Consider the following 24,587-nt stretch of genomic DNA (forward strand, 5'->3'; position numbering starts at 1 on the left):
ATCTCTGGGCCAGTGAGAGGCGACGACACTTCTAATGAATACAAACACTTCCTCTCCACACAAGGATGCTGCAAGTGACAATCAAGTTTGAGCCTGGCACCGAATGTAAATGGTTTCTAAGCGCTGACATTTTCGACCAGGCGTGAAGCCATTTGCCAAGCTGGCCGGTCCCCGGGGTAGGCGACAATAAACTAGAACGGATGTGTCAGTCCATAGGAAATGATTAATATAAAACTATGTAGTTTGTCCTGATGATATGTAAAGGGCGAGGAAACTGCTTTAAAATGTCATAGAATTGAGCAAACATTTGCTTTCATTTTTGCAGACAAGGCAAATTTAATAACTAAAATAATTGCTTAAACATAAGTAGCATAATTGAGATAAACATGCATTATGTTAACAACCACAAATATTTTCATATTATCATAATCATAAATATCTCGTCTTATATAGAAAATTCAGCAGGGCCAAAATGTCAGAGATGAGACACATTGATATTAAGGCTAGGATTTTAATAAATAAACTTATTCAATATATATTCATATTATTCTGGTTTGTATCGAAATCTGGCCTCAATGCTAGAATAAACTCTGCTCACGAATCGAAACAAAAAGGGGGAAGTTTAATTCTAAATAATTAAATAACATATTCCATTAAACTGTTAAAAAGTCGCTTTAAAGCTGTCTTCATTTCTAGCTTTTAAACAAAATGGAAAGCTGCCTGTTTTTTCTTAAAGCATAAACAATCGTTTGAGCCCAAGAACAGCTATATTTCAGCAATCCTTAAAAGGCATTAAAGGATAATGCTGTTCTTAATGCATTTCAGCCGCATAGCGCATTAAAACTTTAACATTTTTTTTTATGCCGAAGCGGTCGGGCACGCGCCACGTCGTGTAGGTTACCCGCATCGGATATGTGTTTTGTATTGGTTTATTTACTCCCATATTCCATATAACAGTTTATTCAAGTTAAATTCACGATGGCGCAGCGGAAACGCAAAATGGCGACGACGGCGGCGACGGCGGCGACGATGATGACAGTCAACAACTAGAAAATGGCGCGTTGATGTCGTTCTCATTATTCAAATTAGCATTTAGACACACACGGTTGCACACACACACACACACACACACGGTCGTACACAAACACACGCGCGCGATCTCATTCATATGCGTCATGTATAGAAATCGTAGCATACTTTTGGGCAAAGTAAATGCTGTCGGGCATATTGTAGACCTAACAGAAACAAATTCCAATAAATCGCAGCAGCCAAGACCCACACATACATAGACAAACAATATGTACATATATACCATATATATACATATATATATATATATAAAAAAGAGAATTAAATTTGGCAAGCACGCTGATTCGACAAATTTCATGCGCTCTTCTCTCTGGTCCAGTACATTAACATTTATTTTTTCGCACTTTTAAATACAATTCAATTTTTATGCTTTGCCAACTGTCTGTCCGATTGTCCGAGTGTCTCTTGAAGTTTTTCAATTTACTTTAACGAGTGCTGCATATGAAATTTGCAACCGAGAAAAGATGTTCAGTTCCCTTTGGCGGTTGCTGCCCACCTGGCTGGAAAAGTTGGCAACAAGTTTATCAAATGGGGGCCTTTATGTTATCTGTCGCACATATGAAAATACACATATAATTATATTATATTTAAGCTGAATGCGGTCTATTTCTGGCTTGTTTGTTCAGTTGGCCATTGTATAGCACGTTTTTGGGCGCTATAAACTTTTCCCCATACTCGCCCATGCGCGTATCTAAGCATGTTTGTGTTTGTATAATTCGCGCTGTCTGCACTTCCGTCGCCCCCTCCAGCCCCCGCCCGGTCACATTATATATTTTTGTTATCGGTTATCATTTGGCAATGTGGAAAACAAACGTTGTATAATGCGAACAAGCCGCAATTGAGGTTTGATTAATGTGTCCTGACTGAGAGATAGCTAGCGTTGAATAGATGATTGCATCATTTGAATATTGCTTGAATTGAAGCATAAATAAAATTATAAATATAAATAATATAATTAAACATTCGCATGTTGCTTTATCGTTGTGCACAATTAGCTTGCTTATGTTGAGAGAAGGCCAAAAATGTTGTGTCAATTTTAACACCCCTTTAATAAGTCTTAATCGATTTATGGTCTATTGTCGTTGCTGTTGCTGTTGCTGTTGCTTGAAGTTCGTATTTTACACACCTGTTAGCTTTAATCCCCCAGTCGCGGTATCACATGCCAGACACCTGTCGAGTTGTTTTTCCTATTCATTACTTGCACATACGATTAGCACATTTTTTTCTAAATGTGAGACGAGTTTGGTTTTTCGACGAAACTTTAAGGTTGCATTGTTCTATGTTATTCTTTTGCACAAAACCCGTAAGTTGTTTCTGTCGCTGGTTGCGGATGAGTAATCCGAAAGATAAACAAAAAACACAAGCGTTTTGTTTATCAAGCGAGCCGCACTGCAGCCAGCGATGGCCAGATAAACGCCTAATATAATTATCACTTATATAAATGCGATGATAATGGCGCAACAATATTCAAAATACAAAATCGATAAAGTGCCTGGCAAGCAAGCGTATGGGATTTTTAGTGGCCCAACTTTGTTGGCCATGATTTAATGCTGATAATGGCCCATACTGGTCTCAACCGAATCTCGTTTCGCTTTTCACTTTTCGCAATCTCATGTGACGCTTCACTAGGCTGGGACTTGCACTCTGCAGATTCACAAATATATCTCTAATGGATCAACTACACTCTTATGTGTCTTTTATTTTTGTGTCACAGCGCGCTTTGTTATATTTTTATTTGGTTCGCGTCTTTCTCATCGAACTGGCGTTTGGCAACTGAGCGCCAAATGCGACATATACCATCTATAATATGAGTATCAAATATGAAATATGGCACTCAGCAACGATTTCCGTGCTCAGTTGCCCGTTCGCTGGCCAATATTTTCGCACATATGGTAATTGAAGTGCTCTCCGGCTAGATGATAAATGCGAGTAAAACATTAACAATCGATTATTATCGGATTGAATAAGCCAGGAGCGGCTTTCAACGGCAAAGAGATAAGGGCCGGGATTAAATCAATGGAGTTTTCAGAAATACATATGAGAGGAACAGGGGCTTAAATGCCATATTAATGTTACGAGAGAGAAGAAATCATCTTCAACTCTAAAAAGCATTTATCGTGTGCCTAGGTAAGTCGATCAATCGCCTTTTCTTCTTACCTGTGACGGTATCTCGAAGCTAAATAAAGGGTATACTCCTAGTCATAATTATATCTAATTTACTATGAAGTTATTTCAAATAGGAAGAAATATGAAAGTTTTAACTGTTGTTCTGCGTAATAAGTTCTAATAACAGTAATTTAGCTATTGTTGAAAAGTGTTCTGTAACAAATTCGACTTTTATTCTCTGTAGTTATTTTAATTAATATTTGCTTTAAAGAATTTCGAAAATATGAGTCAAGCAATTTGACTTTCTTCTGGCATTACTTTCCACTAACATAGAACTTTGATGAGTTTCTAATCTTGTCCATATCATTTCATTTCTTTCATTTAACATGTCCACTTATCACATAGATATCATCAACATTATTACCATGATAGACCATGTCACCTGTCACAACACGAAAGGTAGTCAAAGGAAGTGGTCCGCAGAGTATCAGCCCCGAGCCAATCTATGTACATTGGTAAGACATTTAAAATGGGAAATGGGCGGGCTTGTCGATAAATGTGTTCGATAAGAACATTATTCAGAGCTCATTGTGCACCCCCTACCAATCCCCTCCCACACCGCCCATTGTCCAGCACAGCTGCTTGCTAATGCCCGTGAAATATGTTAGCGCCTTTCGCCTGGGTGCAGTTTAGTTTTTTTTTGTTTGTTGCGCAGGATATTCTTGTTTCACGTCAGCTGCTTGTGTTGCTGTAGTGTATGTGTGTGTGATATGATATGAAATGTCAAGGCATGTTGGGAGGTTGGCTGCAAAGTCGCCAGCCATGAGTAGGCCAGGTCTAAAGGGGGTAAGTCCTTTTTATGAGCTTCTGTTGGCTTGTTGAATTTATGGCCATAAGCAACTTGTTAAAGCGTATTATTGGCTGTGTAAAAAATGTTTAACAGTGTGTGAGCTGTATGTGTGCGTGTGTGTGTGATTTCTATGTGCTGTCTGTTTGGTTCCTTTTTTTATAATTTTTGCTGCGGCTAGCGAACTTTTGAGAGGCAAACGCAGCAGCTGCCTTAGTCTTAGCTACTTATAAGTAGATTAAAGTCTTGTTTACACGCCGCTCTCATCTCTGGCTTATACATAAATCGGCTTCTGTGTGTGTCTCGCAATGTTGTTGTTGTATTTGAGTTTGTGCTCTTCGTTAAGTGGCAGCAATTAACACTTGACATATTTATGCTTGGTCCCGCGGCGAAGCGTTCTCCCCTCAATTGTGCATTATGCCCAGCAAGACCAAAACAACAGCAACAACAACAACAGCAACAACAACAGCAACAACAACAACATTAACAACAATTAAGGCAAGGCCAAGCCAATCGATGTGGCAACAATGTCTGGCAAGCTGCTTATTTTATTTATTAAGCGTTTAAGCCTGCGGTGGGCTTGGTGCCATTTTGAGGAATGTGTCGACAACAAATATGGAGCAGGGAGGAGTGTGGTGGTTAGCCATTGAATTGGACTTGTATTAGGTTGAATGTGTGTAGCAAATATTTAAAGATAATTAGCCCAAGATGCCAAGCAACGGAAGAGACTGAGACAGAGATGAATTAAGGGTCATTCAACGGCTACAGCAAGGTTCACATATTCAAGAGTATTAGACATAATGCCAAAAGTATTAATTGTATAAATGCTGCGTTTAAATGATTCAGCTGACATCAAGCAGAAACTTTGTGTTTTCCACAGACAAGAATAAAGCTTGTTCCTATGATGTAGGTTCGAAATTGTGTAAGCGGCAGATGGGAGAATCTTTTACATCATAGAGTACTATAATATATATTATATTTTAATATACTTTGTTAGAATGTAAACTAATGCTCTGTTCTGCTTTGAACTTTAAAGAACTGCTTGAACTTTATTAACTTAATTTCTATTTGTCCGAATACTCGTGTTAATTCGAATTAATTAAAACATATAAAAATATCATTTAGTATATATTAATATAAAATATTATCGAAAATGAATAATAAAAAAAATAGAACAAATTCAAAATTATATTAAAAGGGTATTTAACGAGTCTTATAATCAATATATATGCATTATTTTAGCAGCACTTTAATTATTTTCGATTTCTGAATTTGTCTACTAACTTATATAAAAATGCTGTCCTACAACTTTTATCCTTATTTATAATTATCAGCAGCATTTCACGTATTCATTGACCATTTTGCTAAGCAATCAATTTAGTTACTTGAGGTAAATAAGTTGATGAGTCGATGTTATTAATTTCCGGCACAAGCCCTAATGTGTTCCGCATGCCACAGGAAACGCAGCAGGTGGCAAATTCTCCAAAAAGAAATTTCCTGTCTCTGGCTGATTCATTTAGCTAAAGGTCGGCCGCAGAAACAATAAAATGGTGAAAGAGACAGCCAACTGGCGTCTTAAATAGTGCCATTGACTCGGCTAGAGAACTGGAAGTAATACCCTCTAAAGTGGTCAGTCTTATTGCAAGTGTGTGTGTGTGTGTGTGTGTGTGTGTGTGTGTGTGTGTGTGTGTGGGTGAGAGGGGGGTGTGTGTGGGCTTGGAGTGTGTGTATATCTTTTGGATTTGGGTTAATGTTGGACGTTGGTCAACATGGGTGTGCATTTGAAAGGGCGCAACAAAGCAGAAAATAGAAAAATTACTCAGCGGCATAGAAATGTAGCGCAAAAAAGAAGGGACAATTGCAGGCGTTCCGGTTAACCCTTTCTATCACAATTCGCACACTTTTTTAATGGCAGATAATTTTTTTTTTGCCACCTAAAGTTTGAAGGGTTTCGATGCTAAATTTAATAATAAACTAATAAGAGTAACTAAATTTAATTTTTAGGCCAGCAAACGAAATGTTTGGGAAAGCGTTCTGAGTAAGTCTAGAGTTTTGTACGGAACGTATTTGGACGACAAGGAAGCAATGTGGTTGGGTCCTTTTTCGGTTTGGCTACGCATTATTATGCATAAGACGAGCTGAAGTTGCCCACAAGCCGTCATCAAGCGCTTTGATGTCCTTTTCTAAGCAGAAATTCGGTAAAATCAAAGCTATTTATTTTGGTCGCCGTTTGCTGATTTCAGTGAATACTGAAGTGGTGCAGAATGTTGCTTTGGCCTGCCTCAAACATTTTTGATGCTAAACAGAAAAAAAGGCAATAAGCCGTATAAGTGGACACTTTGCCAGCGCAAAGCAGAGTATGCAGTAGGCATTTGGCCAGCCATTCGAAAGCCATTAAAATTGATAAATTGCCCACAAATCTTGATATTACAATCGAGCAATAACAGAAGAAAAACTCAATTTACTTTTGACATTTGCAATACGAGACCAACACAAGTAAGGGTGCCCTAATCGGGAGTGCCCGACTGGCAGATACCACGAACAGCCCAGCTCCAATCGATTTCTTTAACACTGGCAGCTCTAGCTCGGTACTCGAAGTCTAGAAAGACACAGCTGGATTGACTCGGCTGAGCGACGAATATGTATGTGGTCAGAGATGCTTTATTTTCCATTATATCCTTCATACTCCTTTTCATTGGCTACTGATTATTTGAATAGCTAGAGAAAGGGAGCTTAAACGATGCCGTCTTTATATTCACTGCCTGGCTAATTAGTCGTAACTCGTTTGCAGCAAGTCCTTGGGAATGCAGCTGCTGAATAACAAGTTGACACAAAGTTTTGTGCCATTAAAAGTTACCAATATCATTTGACTTAAGCTAATGTAACCTGTCATTTTGTTCGCCTATTTGCACCAAGTTTTGCCTGCGCCAAAATTCATTTTTATAAACAGAAACGTGACGCAGGCAAACAAATTTACCCCATCCCGTAGTTGTAGCTGCATGTTAGTCCTTGTTGGGGCACTAATATACCCTGTTTATAGTGTAATTATTGCATAAAATGTGTGGTTTGCTTTCGTTAGTCGAGAGCAAGATTTAAGTAAATAAAAGTACACTGCTTATTCCGCCCAAGAACCAGTTCAGCCTTATGAGACTTTTTAAGCGGAATTATCTTGCACCCATTTGAATATCTGCATTTGCAAATCCTTGTACATTTGCTTTACTTTTTGTTGTTGACAATAATGAAAGTTATTCTAGGATATAGCAAAGTCAATCATCGGCAAATACATTAAGCTCTTTGTATTTGCCCTGCATGTTGCTTTGCAGCGTGTTGTTTACTTCGCGGAATTTGCATAGTAAAAGAAATTTGCATAAAATTAAATAGACATTTTGAGCTGTTGTCTGCCATCGTCTGTTGGCGGTCACATCTGCTCTTTGGGGTTGACATATCGAGACGCAGTTGTATGAAATCTGGTAAGTTCAATTCTAGATAACTGCAGTTGCTTAAGCCTGAGTAGAATACCTTAGCAATCTTTTCTTTATCTAATTCAATTTGGTACTTTTGCAGCAAGCAAGCGTATACCAACAGGGCATATTTCCTGCACTTTAAGAGCCTTCAACTATTCTGACACAATTTTCAACTATAATATTTGCTGTACTCATCTAGTCTGTCAGGGTCCTTTGTGTCAGTGTGTTATTATGCAATTAAAATTTTATAACTCGATCAGGCTGCTAGTAACTGCACTAATTGTGGGCGGGGCAAAGGTTAAGTTATTACATAGGGCGAGACAATGCGGCGTATGCGCAACTTTGCACGCAAGCATATTTGTGGCATGTTGTGCTGCATACTTTTATTTGCGAATAACAACAATTGCGGCAATCGCAAGAAAAAAAATATATAACTTATAATTGACTGAAATTTCAGCTAGCAACGTTTTTACTTTTTTTTTTCGTTTTTAAATTTTATGCCCATTTCCCGAGCACCTTTAATACAAGCATTGAGTGCAGAGCTCGGCAATAAACAACAACAAACATAGAAAAAGAGCACCGCCAGTCTGTCTGCTGCCATTTATAAAACATAATTGAAATATGAGATTGACATTGTATAGCAACGCTTTGTTGTTGCTGTTGCTTTAGTTGTTATTGCTGTTGCCGCTGTCGCCACTTTTGTTGGAATTGTGAGCCTTTCACATGGCCATTGCGACAATATTTTTGCTTTGTCTACGGGCTTGTTGCTGTCGCCAGCATCTAATTGATTAATGTTAATAAGAGAGCACAACATTGCGGCTCTCTATCATATTTAATTTCTTGGCAGAACGACTACAAAATGACAGCAAGTGCAGTTTGTTGATCTCGCATTATGTGTGCGTGTAATGGACACTTATTTATCGTGCCCTGTGTCTGGCCATATGCCACAAATAACGCCTAAATACATTAAGCTAAAGCGTTCATTTTTGTTTTAGTCATTCAGTGAAATATTGTTTACAAGAGCTCTAAAAAGAATATTCAATAATTGCAATAAATATGTTTGTCTATTAACTTAAGTATTTACAGAATTTATATATCATATCTCACAGAGCCTAGCTACAAAGGCTAGGCTGTTAATAATCTATGTTGAGGTTTAACAGACTGTATTTGCTCTGTTGTGTACACGTTATGTAGCTCTGTTAAGGGCGCTAACAGCATGTTAAATGCATGTGCTTATTAAATAATTATATAAAAATAATTATTACCTTACTCGCATTGATTTATCTATATATTACTGGATACCTTTGCCAAAAGATGTGCATTAAAATAATGTGCTTAAAAGCCTGTATGCAATTTAATCAATTTATCTACCTATCTTACTTTGATGCAAACTAAGTCCACTTACAATTTGTATATTTATTGACCGCAGATTCAATTTAATCAAAATCAAAGCCAAGCCTAGTGAAATTGGTAAATTATTGCCACACGTTTAAAACATCTACGCACACACACACACACACACACATAGAGGGATACACACTCACCTAAGGCAAATACGTTCCTCTTCCTGCTCGACATTCATCGTTTTGTACTGTTTGGCGCTCTGCCTCCGGCCTCTGTTCTTGCCACTGTTTTTTTGTGGGCTTATACTCCTTGTCAAGTGTGGGTTTCTTTTTTGTTGTGCTGTGTGCCAGTTACTGACAGCTGGCAGCAGTTGAGAGTCCTCGAGTTTGACAATATTTGCCGGGCTTTAAGGTGCTGAAAATCGTTTTAAGCTGTTGTCAATTTGCCTAATGCCGCACAGAGCCGTCGTCGGGCGGTGGCAGATGAGGTTGTCTATTACATGGCTTGGACGTGGCCTGCAGAGATTTGCTGAGCTGTAAGCAAATTAACAGGAAATCGCATATATTTCATAATACTTCAAAAAGAGCCTAGGCTGTCAAATAAAGTCTAGAAATACTTAAATTTCACAAAAAAAAACCTGTCAACCGAAGGACTTTGAAGCGGAAGCACTGAGAACGCCCAACACTTGCACAGTCTGTCCCATTCCCGCCATTTGGCCGAGTCATTCACATTTAACAATGCCAGTATATAATTTAATAAATAGTTGCAGTTGACAGATTTCAAGTGGCAACCGGGCCGAGTGCTGTCTGCCACTACACGTCGGCAGCAACAAGGCGCACAACCGCTCAGTGTGCAACAGCAGTAACAACCATGGAGCAACAACAAAACAACTGAAAAACAACAAAAACAATTACTCTACAAAGCAATTCTCGTATATCAACGACAACAAGCGCCAAAGCATGTGCAAGAAGTGGCAGGCAAGACGAATAAATTTACACTCCACATCGAATACTAAATGCACTTTTGGGCAGTATTAAAAAGAGAAGTTGGAAAAAAAAACGAATACGAAACACAATTGGAAATCACGTACATTCGAAAGTATACGACTTTTCAATAGAACTGGACTCTCAACATAAGAGACAAAAAACCTATCGAAATCTTAATATCTTTAATCTGTTTAAATAATCCCTTGACACTCTGTACACTAGCTAAAATAGGGTATATTGCTGTTTGAGGCAATTTTCGATGCAATTTTGAAGTTAGACTTAAAATACCTCTCTCACAGTTCCAAGCCTTGATTTATAGATCAAAATGTCACAGTTTGAGAGTCATTGCCATGCTTTTGCAGTTTCAGAGTCACCTATGCAACATTAGTTTAAATTCTTTTGGACTTGGTGTACTAAGAGTATTGCACAGTCGCTTTCAAACTTGGCTTTATTTACATACAACTAAAATATGTGGAAATGATTCAGGTGCACATTAAACACGCAACCGTCGGCTCAGGGTGCATGTGTGTGTGTGCGTGTGCGTGTGTGTGTGTGTGTGTGTGTGTGTGTGTGTGGGTTGGTTGTGCATAGCAAACACTCAAATGTCAAACGTTTTGCAACCGCATCGTCTGCTTGTTGGGATCCCTTATTTTGCGGAGAGCAACCACCAGCCGTTGTTGTCGGATTCCCTGCGGCAACATTTCCCGCCCGGCGGAGGCGCCGGCAGCCAAGCGACATCGACATCAGCTCAAATTCAATCAGTGCGTGCAACTTGGTGGCCACTTGGCGATGCTGTTTGTGGCTGCCACAGCCTGGCTCTGGCTGGGCTGCAGCCGGGCAACATTTGTCGACTGCATTTTGCATTGACTGCTTTTAGCAGCGACATTTACGAGTAATTGCAGGGTCGTGTATTGCGCCTTGTCGCATTATTAAGTCATAAAACTCAATTTAAGGCGTTTAAACAGGATGCACTTACGCGTAATCGCATTTCTGACGGGGCTCTCTATTAGCCCAGCCGGCAAAGATTTTAAAGGACGCTCACTTAGCAGTCGTAAAGGCATTTTTAAAGGCACGCCAATGATTTATCTGCATCCTGTTGCGTTTCCAGCGTGCCAGGCGTAAAGTGTCGCCACGGGGCGGACGGGTCCGGTTGCCGCATGCAATTTCCTTCACGCATTTCGCGTCGAGCAGGTTGACAATGTAACAAGTTTATGAGTGCCCGGACTGACTGGCTCTGAGCCACATCCTGGCTGGCATTTTTCCCGCGCCATGCTATGCCAGCCGGGAGTTATGGCTGGCAAATGTTGCAGAAAGCATTATGTTTATTGAACGTCTCAAGCTACAAAACGCAAGGTCTCAAATGTTATGCTCCAAACAAATAGGAATGCTGCAATCGGGTGCAATCGACTGCGTAATACTCTAATCAATCAATATATTGGTTATTTTCTCAATAGTTCAGTAATGCAAATAGAGATAAAGAGTGGCCCTCTATTAGGCAAATAAATGTTTTTATTTAAATTAAATCTAATTTGGTTGCACGCACTTTTGAGCAAACATTTATAAATAATTTCTTATCAGGGCAAAACTTTGCGCAAGTGATTCACACTTTTCATTTCTTGCTTCGAATTGTTTATCGGCTTAATATAAAACTGGTTTATATTTATAAGGTTTTGTTATTTTAAGAACACGATTCCCGTAATTGAATACAAATGAGCGAAAATCAAACAAACGGTTGGAAAAAACTAGAACTAATGAGCTGCAGCAAGGCCGCTCAGCTGCACATATTTCCAGATTAAGCAACAGAACTCTTAAAGAATCGGTCATGAATATTGCTGAGCGAGAGCGGGAATAAATATGTAAGAGTTTAATTATACGATTTTTAAGAGATTACAATATATCGACTTGCAGAGAGCCATATATATATAGCTCTCTTTCCCCTTAGTTTTTGTACTTACCTTGCGATTGTCGAATGTTATAAACAACAATAATCTTCGGCCAGCTTAAAATTTAGTTTATGCTAGATTTTGAGTATTATATCCTCAGTCTGCCACAATTTATAAAGAAGTTGTTTATAAAAGATTTGGTATATGCCCATATATAGAATCGGAAACATTCACATCGCATCGGACTACAAACATCTCAAGTCTCTGGCTTAACCAATATATCGAAACACAGGACACTTTAATGCTTCTGCAGCCCTAATAGGTAATGCAAGGCATTCCCTCGGTAACTGCCTCAGCCTGCCTTGAAATCCAAAACACATTCGCACTGCGTGTTGCGTTTATATGTTCTGTTGTATAAAACTTAAAAGGAATTTATGACACGAGGATCACGTAGCTCAGTCGGAATAACCCTTTTTCCCTTAGCACGCACACACACACACACACACACACACACGCACATACGCAATTCCACACAGAAATTCGCATATAATGCGTTTGAGTAGGAATCAGGGTGGCTCTTACAAATTGACTGTAAATACGCTTCTTGCTGTTTTGTAGCGCTGCGTAAGAGTTGTAAAATTTTGCGAGCTGCGTCAAAATGTTCGCTGGCGATTTATGTTGTTGTTGTTGTTGTTCTTTTTGTTATAGTTGTTGCCGTTTGTTGCTGTTGCTGGGTTGCTGAATTGTTTGTTTGCGCAAAACATTTTGCCATCGTGCGGCTGAAAATAATTAAGTTTTTGATTCATGTCGACGATGCCAGGAACAGACAAAGGCGCGCTAACTACTCTTGGCTAGGACACGGTCAACATGCACAAAGGAACCGTAACAGGCGGCCAGACGGGGACGGGACAAGACGAGCAAAAACAACTAATGATACACTAAACGGGAGTGCCCGACTAGGAGATGCTCTGAATGCCAAGGACTTAGCAAGCACATAAACCTTCAAAATAATCGGTATTTATTATCCGATCTTAATGAAATTTTCACAGTTTTAGCATGGGATCCAAAACACAAAGAGCACGTGCATAGTATCCGAAAGTGAAAGGCCAGTTCAATACCTATTTGAAATTTCAATGACTGGCCGATGGTCTGGCTAGATAGACTCAGCTGATTGTAAATTTATATATAGATATACTTTATGGGATCGGAATGCCCCCTGCGGCCTGCTAGATTCAGGGTATATACCTGCTCTCCACATTGCTGCTGTTCTTGTTTCTGATTGTGCTTCCTTTTTGCCAGGCTTCCACATTAAACCTGCGATTTATGTAGCCAAGCAGCGCGAAAAGCGCGAGGCGGCCAAAGCGAGCCAGGACCCAGACACAAACAGAGGCGGCCATTTAAACCGAACGAAGCGTGCAATTCGAGTTGCATGAATCTCCTGCAGCTGCAGCTCCTGTTCAACTTGGCCTGGCCTTTGTGGGCGGCCAACACGAAGCACATATCAAATAATTGCGCGGAGCAGCAACTGGAGCAGCTTTCTCGTGTTAAGTAGCTGGACCAGGTTTATGTTGTCGTTGTTGTTGTTGTTGTTGTTGTTGTTGCTGGTGTTGCTGGGTAATTATGCGCTTTTTAAAAATAAGTTGAGACTGTCCCAACTGTCAGCAGGTAATTAACTCTTGTTGGTGCCAAGATTTTGAACTTTGCTTTAATTGAGCTCGATGCCTTTTGACAAGAGCTGGACTATGGCTTATTAAAGGGACCGCCCAGGTTACGGGTGCAGGTCCTGAAAAGGACGAAAGAACAAATTTCAAACTTTCTTTACACTCTTTTTAAGCTCACTTAATTTAATTGATCTGTTTAAAAGTGAACTCAGTATACTTTGAAAAAGTTGAAAAAATTGGGGAAAAAGGACAGATCGGGCTTGTTTTGATGGGATGCATTTCTTACTCCATGAGATAAATTAATTTTTGATATTTGCATCTGTTCTCAGACTACATGGCATACATATTGTGCAATATCTATGTTTTCCGATAGTTTATAAGCATTGTTAGTTTAGCTTCTTTAAGCTCAATTTAAATTGGGGGCGACTGTGTAAAAATCGAAGCATACTTTTAGGCTATTAATTTTGCTTATTTTGATTTATTGCCAGAAAATTGGCTAGCTGTCAGTTTTAATTTGCTTTAATTATGGAATATTATTATGCATGCTTGCGCAACACACACACACACGCACACACACACACACACGCACACACACACACACACGCACAACCACACATAACACATTTATTATTTAATGCATTTTCAATTTTAATAAATCTGTCAGCGTGGCATTTTAATTGAATTTGTTTTTCAATAGCGCAAAATGTAAAATTTCTCATTTTTGACAGTAAACAAACGCTTTGCGAGTTTGTTTTTGGAGCCCATCATTGCAGGTGGCAATTTGTTTTGCGTGGCGATCTAACCGAGTGACGCCTAATCATGTAATTTACTCATTTTCATTATGCGGCACGCTGAAATTCGAGGAAATGTTGTTATTGTTGCTGTTATAATAACTGCATTAGTTGGCCTACGTTTTGCATTAGGCAAATGGATGCGGTTTGCTGCGGCGCGCATAAATTTAATGAACTATCAGAATGCTTTGTCATTTTTAATGAGGCTTTACGGTAGCTGGTGCATTAAATGCACCTATCCGCTTAAAATGTTAGGCTTTAAGACACTTTTCCACCCATTTCCCGCATATGGGAAACTCAAAACTAGCCGTTCTTTACATTTCATTAAGTCTTTAAGACTTGTGGAGTTGAACTTGCAACCAAGAACATCTGAAATAAACATTTACAATGAAAAGGCTTAAAACTATCGTTCTTTCTAGTTTTTCCCTTTTTTCAGGACATTTTTAGCACACTTGAGACAAAGCTTGGACAGCTGTATCATTGTGTCATCCAATCGGCTAATAATCGGAGAAAAATTAAGTTTTTTTTTTAATCAAATTTGTGTACCATGTTTTGTAAGAAGTTGTATTCCCTGGCGTACCGAAGTTGGCCGCATTTTTGTGGCTTTATTTCAATATTAAGTTAAACGATTACAAAATGACTGCTTTATCCATTTTGTTTTGGTTTATATCAACATAAATTTAAGCTAAGTGCTTTTATTTGTTTTCTCTGAGGCGTTGAGCAAGAAAACTGCATAAACGAGTTAAATGAAAAAGGCAAATACAATTTTCCACCAGCTGCGCTTGGGGAATGTATAAAATTTAGGATTATTTTCAAGCAAGCCACACTTAAAAGTGCAAACCAATTTAAATAATGACAGACATTAAAGAAAAGAGCCGATGGCATATTGAGCGTCATTTCCACAGAGTCATAAAAAAACATCAAGATGACAAAGCCTTGTTATGCTTTGGCAGGTCATATTGTGCATACATAAATATATATATTTATATAAAGCGCAATGCCATAATCCAAAACAAAATGGCGCTGCAAGGCTTTTTTTTTTTTAATTAAATCCTTTTATATTCCGCAGCCATTAAAAATGCGTAAAGAAGTTCAGGAAGCGGCAATGCCCTACAAAGTGTACAAGTTCTTGATCAGCTCATGTCCGACTCTCTTCATGAAAGTCTCGAGCTCAGAGAAAATGGGATCCATTAAATTGGGCATATTCAGAAATACATTTTGAGTACATTTTTGAATGTGTGCCGCGCCTATGAGAAACTAATTACGGGGTATTGCCTAGTCGCATTGCCTCAACTTGTGCATTCTTAGTTGCTTTTAGCTGTGCCCCAGGACGAGGCGAACCAAATACAAATGCAAAAACTATAACAAATTAATCAATTTCGCATTGATAAACTAGCAAACGGCTCCAACCAACTGAACAATACTCTGCTCACAAAGTGAACTCCTCAGTTATTGGATCGCTGACTATTAAACTGTAAATATAGCTGCATCTAGTCTATATGGGATCTTTGAAGTAGGCTGTGAAGTGGCTGCAAATAATGTTTTGGATATAACTTGAGAAGAAGAAGGCTTGGTAAAAACTATAGCAGTGTTTCGCTTGAAGTATATTTCAATTTACAAATATCTTGCTGCAGCGAAACATTGCAGTAGACCAAATACTCCTAGATAGCATCAAGAAATTTACTTTTGTACAGTTTGGGGTGGCTGGAATTGGAAAATTGTTTGTGGGTGTTGCTTGTTTATCCGCTTTGAAAAATAATTGTGATGTTAAGTTGCGTTGACGTTGAGTGACGCCGAAGCGCTTTAATTTATGATTAAATAAGAGAATTAAATGGGGTTTGGTTGCGCGTTTTCCGAGCGGGGGCCCATACCTAACTCATCGCTCACTATTCGTCTTTTCTAGATTTCGGCATAAAATTAATTAAAACTGCCCGCGCTTATGATGATGATATTCAGTTCATTATACACTTCTATTTAGTTCAGTCGATTCACAATAATGTAAATGATTGTATCTTTAAAGCAGTAGCAAAAATAAGTAAAAGTCTTGATGAGGGATTTCGAAGGGTCAACGAGCTGTTACTTAGATTTTCATAAATCTATTATACAGGGTATTAGAAATAAAACGAAAATAATAAAACCCTTCCCCAAAAATAAAAGATGTGAAAATCCAGCCATCATCCATTTGCAGCGTCATCTTGCCGCCTTCCTAATATCATGCTGGTGTTCAGTCTATCGTTTAATTATTCATGTGCTTATTTAACGACATGGATTGCTGAGTGAGGACGCAAAATTATGTTTTATTCTAATTTTAAAAATATGCAATCTATTTAACGCGCTGTTAAATTTTCTTAGTTGTCAAAAACAATTGCTTAAATTTGGGCAGTCTCCTTCTGCTCTCCTAACAAGGTTCTGTTAAACTTGAAGGCTAAACATAAGTGCATATGTAAATGAAGCTATGTTAATGCTCTCGCCTAACATTATTTGCCTATGCAAACGGTAACAGAAACTTTCGCCCCTTCTGTTATGCATTTAGACCTGATTCCTGCAAACTTTGGCAAGTTGATATTTTATTTAATTGAATATTTAAATTATTATAACTTGAACTTAAATTCCCATTGATATTCGTACTTATTCCTTGCGTACAATGAAATTTTTTTTATAGTATCTATTGCCCGATAATCAGCAAAGTTTGTTTGACGGATCTGTAAATGATTTATTGTATTTTATTACGAAATAATATATTTATTTTAATTGTTGCCCACTTGTTGTTGTATGCATAATGACAAAAAATACACATGTATTGTGCTTTTTGTTGTTGTTTAATTCTGCTCTTGCTCTTTGGAATGAAATTTCTTTATTTCGAGCGGCGGCTTATCAGTTTTATATTTCTCGGCTCTCTTTTTGGGCAGTGTAAATACGCAGCAAATTAATAAATTAAGATGGGCGCTGCGTGTATAATTAATTTTTCAATTATGAGGCCTTAACTTGTGTTTGTTTTGGCCGCCTAGAGGTAACGCGGCAGTTGTTGCCCCTTTTTTCATTCAAGATATTTTAATGCGACTTTTATCGGTGTTTTATCAAAAAGCCATTGCAGAACTGTTAACAGACAGCCCCAGCACGGAAGCGGTCGGCGAGGGCGGTAGGGAGCGACAGAAGAAGAACCAAATAAACAAACAGCAAACGAACAAGCAAACAATTCTTCCACTGGCATGGCGCGGGGCAAGGGGGTACATAACAACAACAACAGACAACTATAACTACTCGGCAGTGCTTGTACTTGGGATAGTTGACAGTTGACTTCTGGCCGTGTTTGCACATGCACTTTGCGTGTGCTTCTCTATGTGTGTGTTTGTGTGTGTGTGTGTGTGGACGTGCGTTTACAACTGTTACAAGAGTCGAGCAAACAAATGCGACAAACAAACTTACAAAGTGAGCAACACCAAAGGATTTGCGCTTTTGGCTTTTATAAAGTTAGCGAAGCGTGCAGCTCTCCAAAAGAGAATGCTTACAGACTGAGAAAATCATAAGATGAAGATACATTAGTTGTATGTTGTAATAGAGAGAGATGTATAAGGTATATAAACATATATATATTCCTGATCAGTGTCAACAGCTACGTTATTATAGCCATGCCTATTTGTTCTTCTTTTAATTGCAGTTAGCAACTATGTCTGAGTTGTTCGGATGTAGCTGTTATATATATCCAAAGATCGGTCAAAAAGATGTTATTTTACTTATACTTAGCTATCTTTGACATCTTATCCAAACATGGTACTTAAAAATTGTCCCGCAGATATAAGCGAAAATTTGGTATGTTATTCAAGGCAGATATTTTAAAAGAGTTTACTCTGTCAGCATTCGAAGATAGCTGTTTTTTCTTGTTTATGTAATTACATATAAACATAACATAATCGTCAATCAGTCAGAACACGCAATGCCCCCTCTTAGCATCTATGTTTCATATATCAATTTCATCAGTTACTTAACTAGACTTTCCCCACACATTTGCTATTGCATTGACAATTGCATATTTCTTGTCTGGTTTTACAGGACGCCATTGTCTGGGGCTTTGGCGATTTCAGCTCCAGCAGCTCCTCCCTTGGGCACCTTACATAAAATGCTTTACGCTGCGGCAAATAAACAGACAGACAAAGTGTATGAAGTGAATTTTTATCAGCTAGCAAATAGACAACAAATTCTTGGCAACGCCCCATTGACTATGCCCTCCATTCCCCTGCCCTACCTTTGGCTGGTTTAGAAACGTTAACCACTTTTCGGACAGCATTTTCTTGTTGCTTTTGTTTTGGTTGGGGGCATTTTTCTTTTATACATTTTGAAAATTGAAATTTTAATGCCGCGCATATGAATGAAATTGTTGTTGTTGTTGTTGTTGTTGTTGCTGTCGCTTGGCTATTAAAACAGTTGCCCGAGATAAACAAAATACAATAAAGCAAAAGCAAATGTAAATATGTATATTGCTAACGATAATATAAGGTAAGGTATCTAATGTTTAAATAGTCGCAAAATTTCTTATATCACTAAAAGTTTATACGTATATATACGTGTAGTTCTTAGAGCTTGTGCCACACATACCTGAGCGATTCGCTGATTTTTATTACCCTACAAATTGGTAGTTTGTTGCCTTAAAATGGACAGCCATAAGCAATAATAAGCACTGCACTCGGGTAATCTAAGCATTAGTTCAGTCATGACCAGGTATCTATACATACATTTTTTTCATTTAGCTATTAGCAAAGCCCAATTTGGCACATATTCTGGGCCATAATAAGTACTTATATTTAATATTTTGTGCATTTCCTACCAAATATGTGGGCCGGCTTAAGTGATTTGGGAATTTTCGCTAAAGCCAACTAATTTATTTAGTCGGCTGACTGCATTTGATGCGCCACATGGACGTGGCCCAAACAGCACAAAGGCAACAAATTTTTGATTGCCAAAAACCTCGCAAAGCCCACGAAAGTTCAGGCCACAATAGTTTTTAGTGCGGATTCTCTCCGGCTTGTTTTGTTTTGTTTTGTTTTGTTTCGACTGCAGCGGCGCAGCCTTGACAGCAATTTGACAGACATAAATAAACAAGAACCAAAATGGGCGAATAATTTAGTACCCTGTACGTGCCGGAAAACTGTGTACACCTTGGTACCAAAAGAAAATTGCAAGCTGCACTTTATTTTTGCCTAAAACTTGAAGATGTGCGACTTTACTTGGATAGAGTTTAGCTCTATCATTTAATTAGTCTCTCTTTAACAGTATTGAGTTCTGGATTAATTTTCCATAAATTTAAGTGAACTCTTCTCAGCATGCGTTGCCTTGGGCAAATGTATTTAACTTTATTGAAATTCAGTTGAATTAGTTTTCCATTTCGTATACTAAATTGGATATGCCTGCAGAGGTATTCAATTTCTTGCGTATCGAAAATTAAAACGTTGGCTTGTTAAATTGTGAGCCGCATACGAAAGAGATGGAATGTTGCTTTAAAGATTTATAAATGCAAAAGATATGTTTTCACAGGAAATGTTCTTATTGAATGCCTTAAAGCATATTCATAAAATCTACAATGAAATTCGACAAGATTTAATATCACATTTGGGCCAAAAGTTTTATAAATTGATTTAACAGTCTTAAATGTCTTAAAGCACTTGATTATATTTGAAATCAAATGCAGCGAGTTGTGATATACAATCGTGATTCATATTAAACAAACGGAGTTTAGTTGTTGTAGAAAGGGTATTAAAATGACGCCAACAAGCGCAGAGGAAATTGCCGCAACTAGAGCTACAAGTTTTGTGTGCCTAAAACTAGGCTATCAAGCCAAAAAGAATAAATAACAAAGGCAACAGCAGCAGCACCAACAACAATTGGCACACAAACTACTGAGCCAGCAGCGTTTACTGGCAAAAAAGAAAATGAAGACTGGCTGAGAGAATGTCGCGTTTATTAATGCCAGGGGAGCGCACTTGACTTTGGACATAATTGTGGTTAGTCGGCCAACTGGCTGTTGGCCAGCAACGCCTCTTGCTTGTTCCATTCGCAATGTAATTTACAACGGCCGAGAGCTAAATGTGATCTCCCAACATGACAGTAAATTAATAAACATGGCAAACTCATAGCTAACAACATTGTTTATAATCGTATCACTTGCAGGGCATCCTCGTTCGAGTTCCTGTTCCTGTTGCTGCTCTGGCTGGGCTGAGCTGCTTAGCGACACGTGGCCCATAAGTAGACGCCACATGATACACGGAAGGCAACAGCCTGGGATGTCTGCCCCGTCTGTCAGTGCCAACAGTCAGTTGATTGTGTGTATGGAGTCGTATTTCAATGCTTTGTGCTTCAATTGCGAAATGTTTAATGTTCGAATTGCTCTTGAATTGAATTAAATTGCGTGTGATTGGTGCGTAAATAATTCCATTAATTTATGCGGCATGTTGAAATACTTATGTACTGCTGCCCGGTAGCTATTAAAATTGTCAACGTATTTGTCTTTCAGCATTTCGACGATGCAGTTTGATTTGTGGTTTTCACATTCAGGCATTTAATCAACAGGTTTTTTGTGTGCTCAGCTGGTTGCCGTTGCCAGAGCAACCTTCGCATTGGCCTGCAGCCAAGTCCATTTCAGTCCATTTCCCTGGCCTTCGGCTAGCGTCTTATTGATTCAGTCATGGGAACAACAGCAGCTTGCTCTATACCTCTCGGTATTTATGTATTTATGCCCTCGGACACGGACTTATATAGTTGCTGAATATGGTTACCCTCAGCCATTTAACAAGACAGGTTTCTCAATGTCATGGCTGCTGGAAAATGTGATTGTGACCCTGTCATGAGTTATGGATAATTTGCCTATGGTCGTTGACTAGTGTCAGACAGTTTTGTCGTGTGCCTGTCATCTGCCAGATGAATACTTGTATTTCTTATACACATTCTGATGCCAGCGTTCCGAGCTGCTTGTTAAAAGAATTTGTTTTTTTCTGATTCTGATTTCACTTGGGCTGCACTTACTTAGTTTGTCAAACTTTTGAAATAATCAAAGGCATAGTTAGTGATATTTAATTAAGGCAACTGCCAATTAGAAGGCATCCAAAGAGAAATGACAATATTCAATGCTTTTTGATTAATTCACAAATATTTAATATTTCTTTTAAGATCTCTGTTTGTTGCTTGATCTTAATAACTTTTTAGACTTGGCTTTTCCACGAGCCCGTAAATGGTTTCGAAGCTCATCTGTTGAAAATTGACTTAAAACAGTTATACTTTTTTTTTTTTTTTTAATTATTTCATAAACCAGCTGTCAATTGGCAGCAATCAACAATATGACGCCCAAAACAACTTTCCAGCCAGCCGGGTTTAAGTGAGACTTTTCATACTCTGTGCACATAAGAAATGCTTAGCACAGAGGGCATATTAGTTGTATGCAAATGTATGTTCAGGGCAGAAGTTGGCATTTGCGAGACCACAAAGTATAAATATATATATCTATATTCCTAACCAGCTGTAAATTATGTAGATATATATATAGATATATATGGATTAAAGGACCTTTTAGCATATTGCAGAGATAATAAAAGAAGACATTAAATTTGATAAGCATTGGCCTCTTGGCACATCTACACTCACCTGCTCCACACACAAACTGACGCCTTGCTTTCTCATTTGGATGCCACGCATTAGCTCAAAGAAGAAATAGTATCGACAACTCAACACTGGGTAGCTCCTAGTCGGGCACTCTCCAGTACGGCACTCATACTTGCTTCCTGTCGCATTAGCTAGTTTCTTGCTTCAGACCGAAATACGTTTTCATTATGAATGAATCATGAATCTACCATTTAATCATGTCTGACTCATTATGGACCTCTCTCTTCCTATTTCGTACACTTTTGCCACTAGCTGCTTTTGGCGACCGCGTTCAAGGGCTCGCTGTCGGCTTGGCTAATCTTGAAGGTGTCCCAGTTTATGCGGCAACATGCCTGTGGCCCCACATAATGCGCCAAACGGGTAATTAACAACTGCAGTAGTCGCAGTTTTTTTCTTTCTCTCTTTTAGGCCCGATTACTAGTCATAGCCATTAGTCGCAACAGGACTTGCGTGTTAAATTATTGCTGGGCATTCATTTGATTATGACACACAGCCAAACACACACACACACACAAACACACACACACAAGCACATGTACATGCACACATTCTTTGACATACATGCACGTACACAATTAGCCAAAGGCGTGTCCTGACTGCCGCTGAAAGGCAGACTTGGCTTTTGTTTTTTTTCTTTTTTTGTGTTTAGTTTTTTTGTTGATTCTTTCTTTCGGTTTTCGCGCAGCGGCTGATGGAAAAGGTTTCTTAACAAGCCAGTTACCAAAAACAACAAAAAGAAACAAAAAACTGTCGAAGACACATGCAGCTATATATAGAGCTCTACTTCGACAGATTGTTCGCATATGAGCTATATTATAGTAAATATGATTATCAAATGTTGAAAAAGAAGCAGTTCTTAGACATTATTATCACAAGAGCTATTTGTGATATCAAATTCCAAAGTTACAAGATCCCATTAGGCCAACTCGGGGATGAGTAGCTTTAAGATATCGACTCGGCTTTTGATACTTATCAAGAATATATATATGTATATGTATATATATATATATATATGTAATATGCATGGAGAAATCTCCTTCTGTGCATTCAAGGCTATACAAAATGGGTGTCACGTCGCAAGCATTAGAAATCATTAGCAAAAATTGTCTGACAAAGGCCGACTCATCGTAAATTGATAATTATCTCATTATATTAACACGAATTGACCAATATGAAAAATAAAATGGTACATTTCAGCTATAAAATGCTGTTTGTCAACAAATATTTTAAAACATAAAACAAGTTCAGCTGCATTCCACAAATATTTTGGAAGTTTTACGCAACAGATTTTTAGCGCAGCTTAAAAATAGTCAAGGAATGGGCGCTTGGGCAGGAGAAGGGACTATTTTTGGATTTGGGGTCAAGAGCTGGACAAGCGCTGAATCTAAGCCAGACGACATTCGCAACGGCAGCCCCCGCGGCGCATTGTATTTAAAAATTGAATTTATTTTCGTTACTGTCGAGTTGCCGGGTTGTTCGCTGGTTTTGGGGCGCAACGAGGCTGCAGTAATGCGCATTGATTTTCCTTCGAGCCCATCCATCGATCCAGCAGGAAACTGTTTACCACTCAATAAGCCAATCATATCTCAATCCCAAACTCGAGCTCGAGCTCGATGGACGAGAAGGCGCCTCAATTTGACGCTAAAATACCTGCGAAAATTGTTGATTTGATTTGGGCGCGTTAAAACTTTTTAATTAATTGCTGCGAGCTTGTAACGTGTGGTTGCTGTGGTTCCTTGCAAGTATGTAGCTCTAGCCAGCGTGTCTACGGATGTGGATCCACCACCGAGTTCCGAGTTTGGTTATCATCCATTTCGTCTGGCCAAATGTCAAACGTGACCCGAAAGTTGTTTGCTCTTCCCTAGCTCGCACCGGACGTGACAGTAATAGGTCATGCTTGATTTTATTCGATTTTTGCTCTGGCTGGCCGAAAAGTTTGTTTTATTTGATTTTGATTTGATGTTTTTTATCGTAACAGTTTTGACACATAAATTTATCTACAAGTCAGTGTTAAAAATTGTTTACTTTTTATGGTTTTTAGGTTATTCAAACTTTGCTGCTTGCTAGCAAAATGGGCGAGTTCTTAAAATAACCAACTTCAATTTATATCTAAAATACTTACATTTAATCCATAGTATGTCAAGCGAGTTTCTACTTCAAATTCAAACGGATATTCATAATTGATTTACATTATTATATAGTACTATCAATATTGTTATATTTTTAATAAAAACATTCGATTATAATTTTATATTTGTTTGTGTACACTTTGCACCATCTTTTGTTTAGATCTTAATTTTATAGCGCGACACACAATAATTCTGTTATTTCCGATTTTTTATCGTGTCAAAATTTAACTTATCAATTTATTTTATTTGATTTTTAAACACACAATTTGCACGGCTAATTGGGAGCACAAGATAACGCACGTAATTCTGAAAAAGAATCCCGCCATGCACAATCCAAATTAAGGTAATTTAATTTTTAAATTCTTGGAAATTAATTAAATTTCAATTGATTAACACCTTGCAAGCCGCCGAAAGGCAAACTTCAAAAAGGCGCGCTCCGCTTGAGAAACGCACTTCAAAGTCGTTTGGCTTTTACTTTAGCAATGGGGAAACGCGTCGTTTACGCAACTTCCTGCCGCACTGCGACGCGTTCTAACGGCTACTGAATGGCCGTTCGGCGTTTCGCACGCCGAACAGCCAAACAGCGACGACGAAGATGACGACAAAGACAACAGGCGGCAATATTTGAAGCAACAAGCAC

The 24,587-nt window shown here is 38.5% G+C and overlaps 1 protein-coding gene across 3 annotated transcripts in view; it reads right to left on the reverse strand.

Moving 5' to 3' along the window:
- Positions 1–24,085, reverse strand: part of Ac78C (adenylyl cyclase 78C) — a 36,669-nt gene extending 12,584 nt beyond the window's left edge. For 2 of the 3 annotated variants that reach the window (XM_032434674.2, XM_032434673.2), the window contains exons 1-2: positions 23,941–24,085; positions 9,051–9,383 (exon numbers count right to left, since the gene is read on the reverse strand). In XM_032434674.2, coding sequence (XP_032290565.1) covers positions 9,051–9,088 — 38 coding nt within the window. In that variant the 5' untranslated portion in view covers positions 9,089–9,383; positions 23,941–24,085. Of the gene's footprint in view, positions 1–2,215; positions 2,234–9,050; positions 9,384–23,940 lie in introns of those variants that run through there. The other variant, XM_002047839.4, reaches the window with a different exon arrangement.
- Positions 24,086–24,587: the final 502 nt, after the last annotated feature.

The sequence above is a fragment of the Drosophila virilis genome, chromosome 3 (genome assembly GCF_030788295.1).
Source record: "Drosophila virilis strain 15010-1051.87 chromosome 3, Dvir_AGI_RSII-ME, whole genome shotgun sequence".
NCBI classification, from domain to species: domain Eukaryota; kingdom Metazoa; phylum Arthropoda; class Insecta; order Diptera; family Drosophilidae; genus Drosophila; species Drosophila virilis.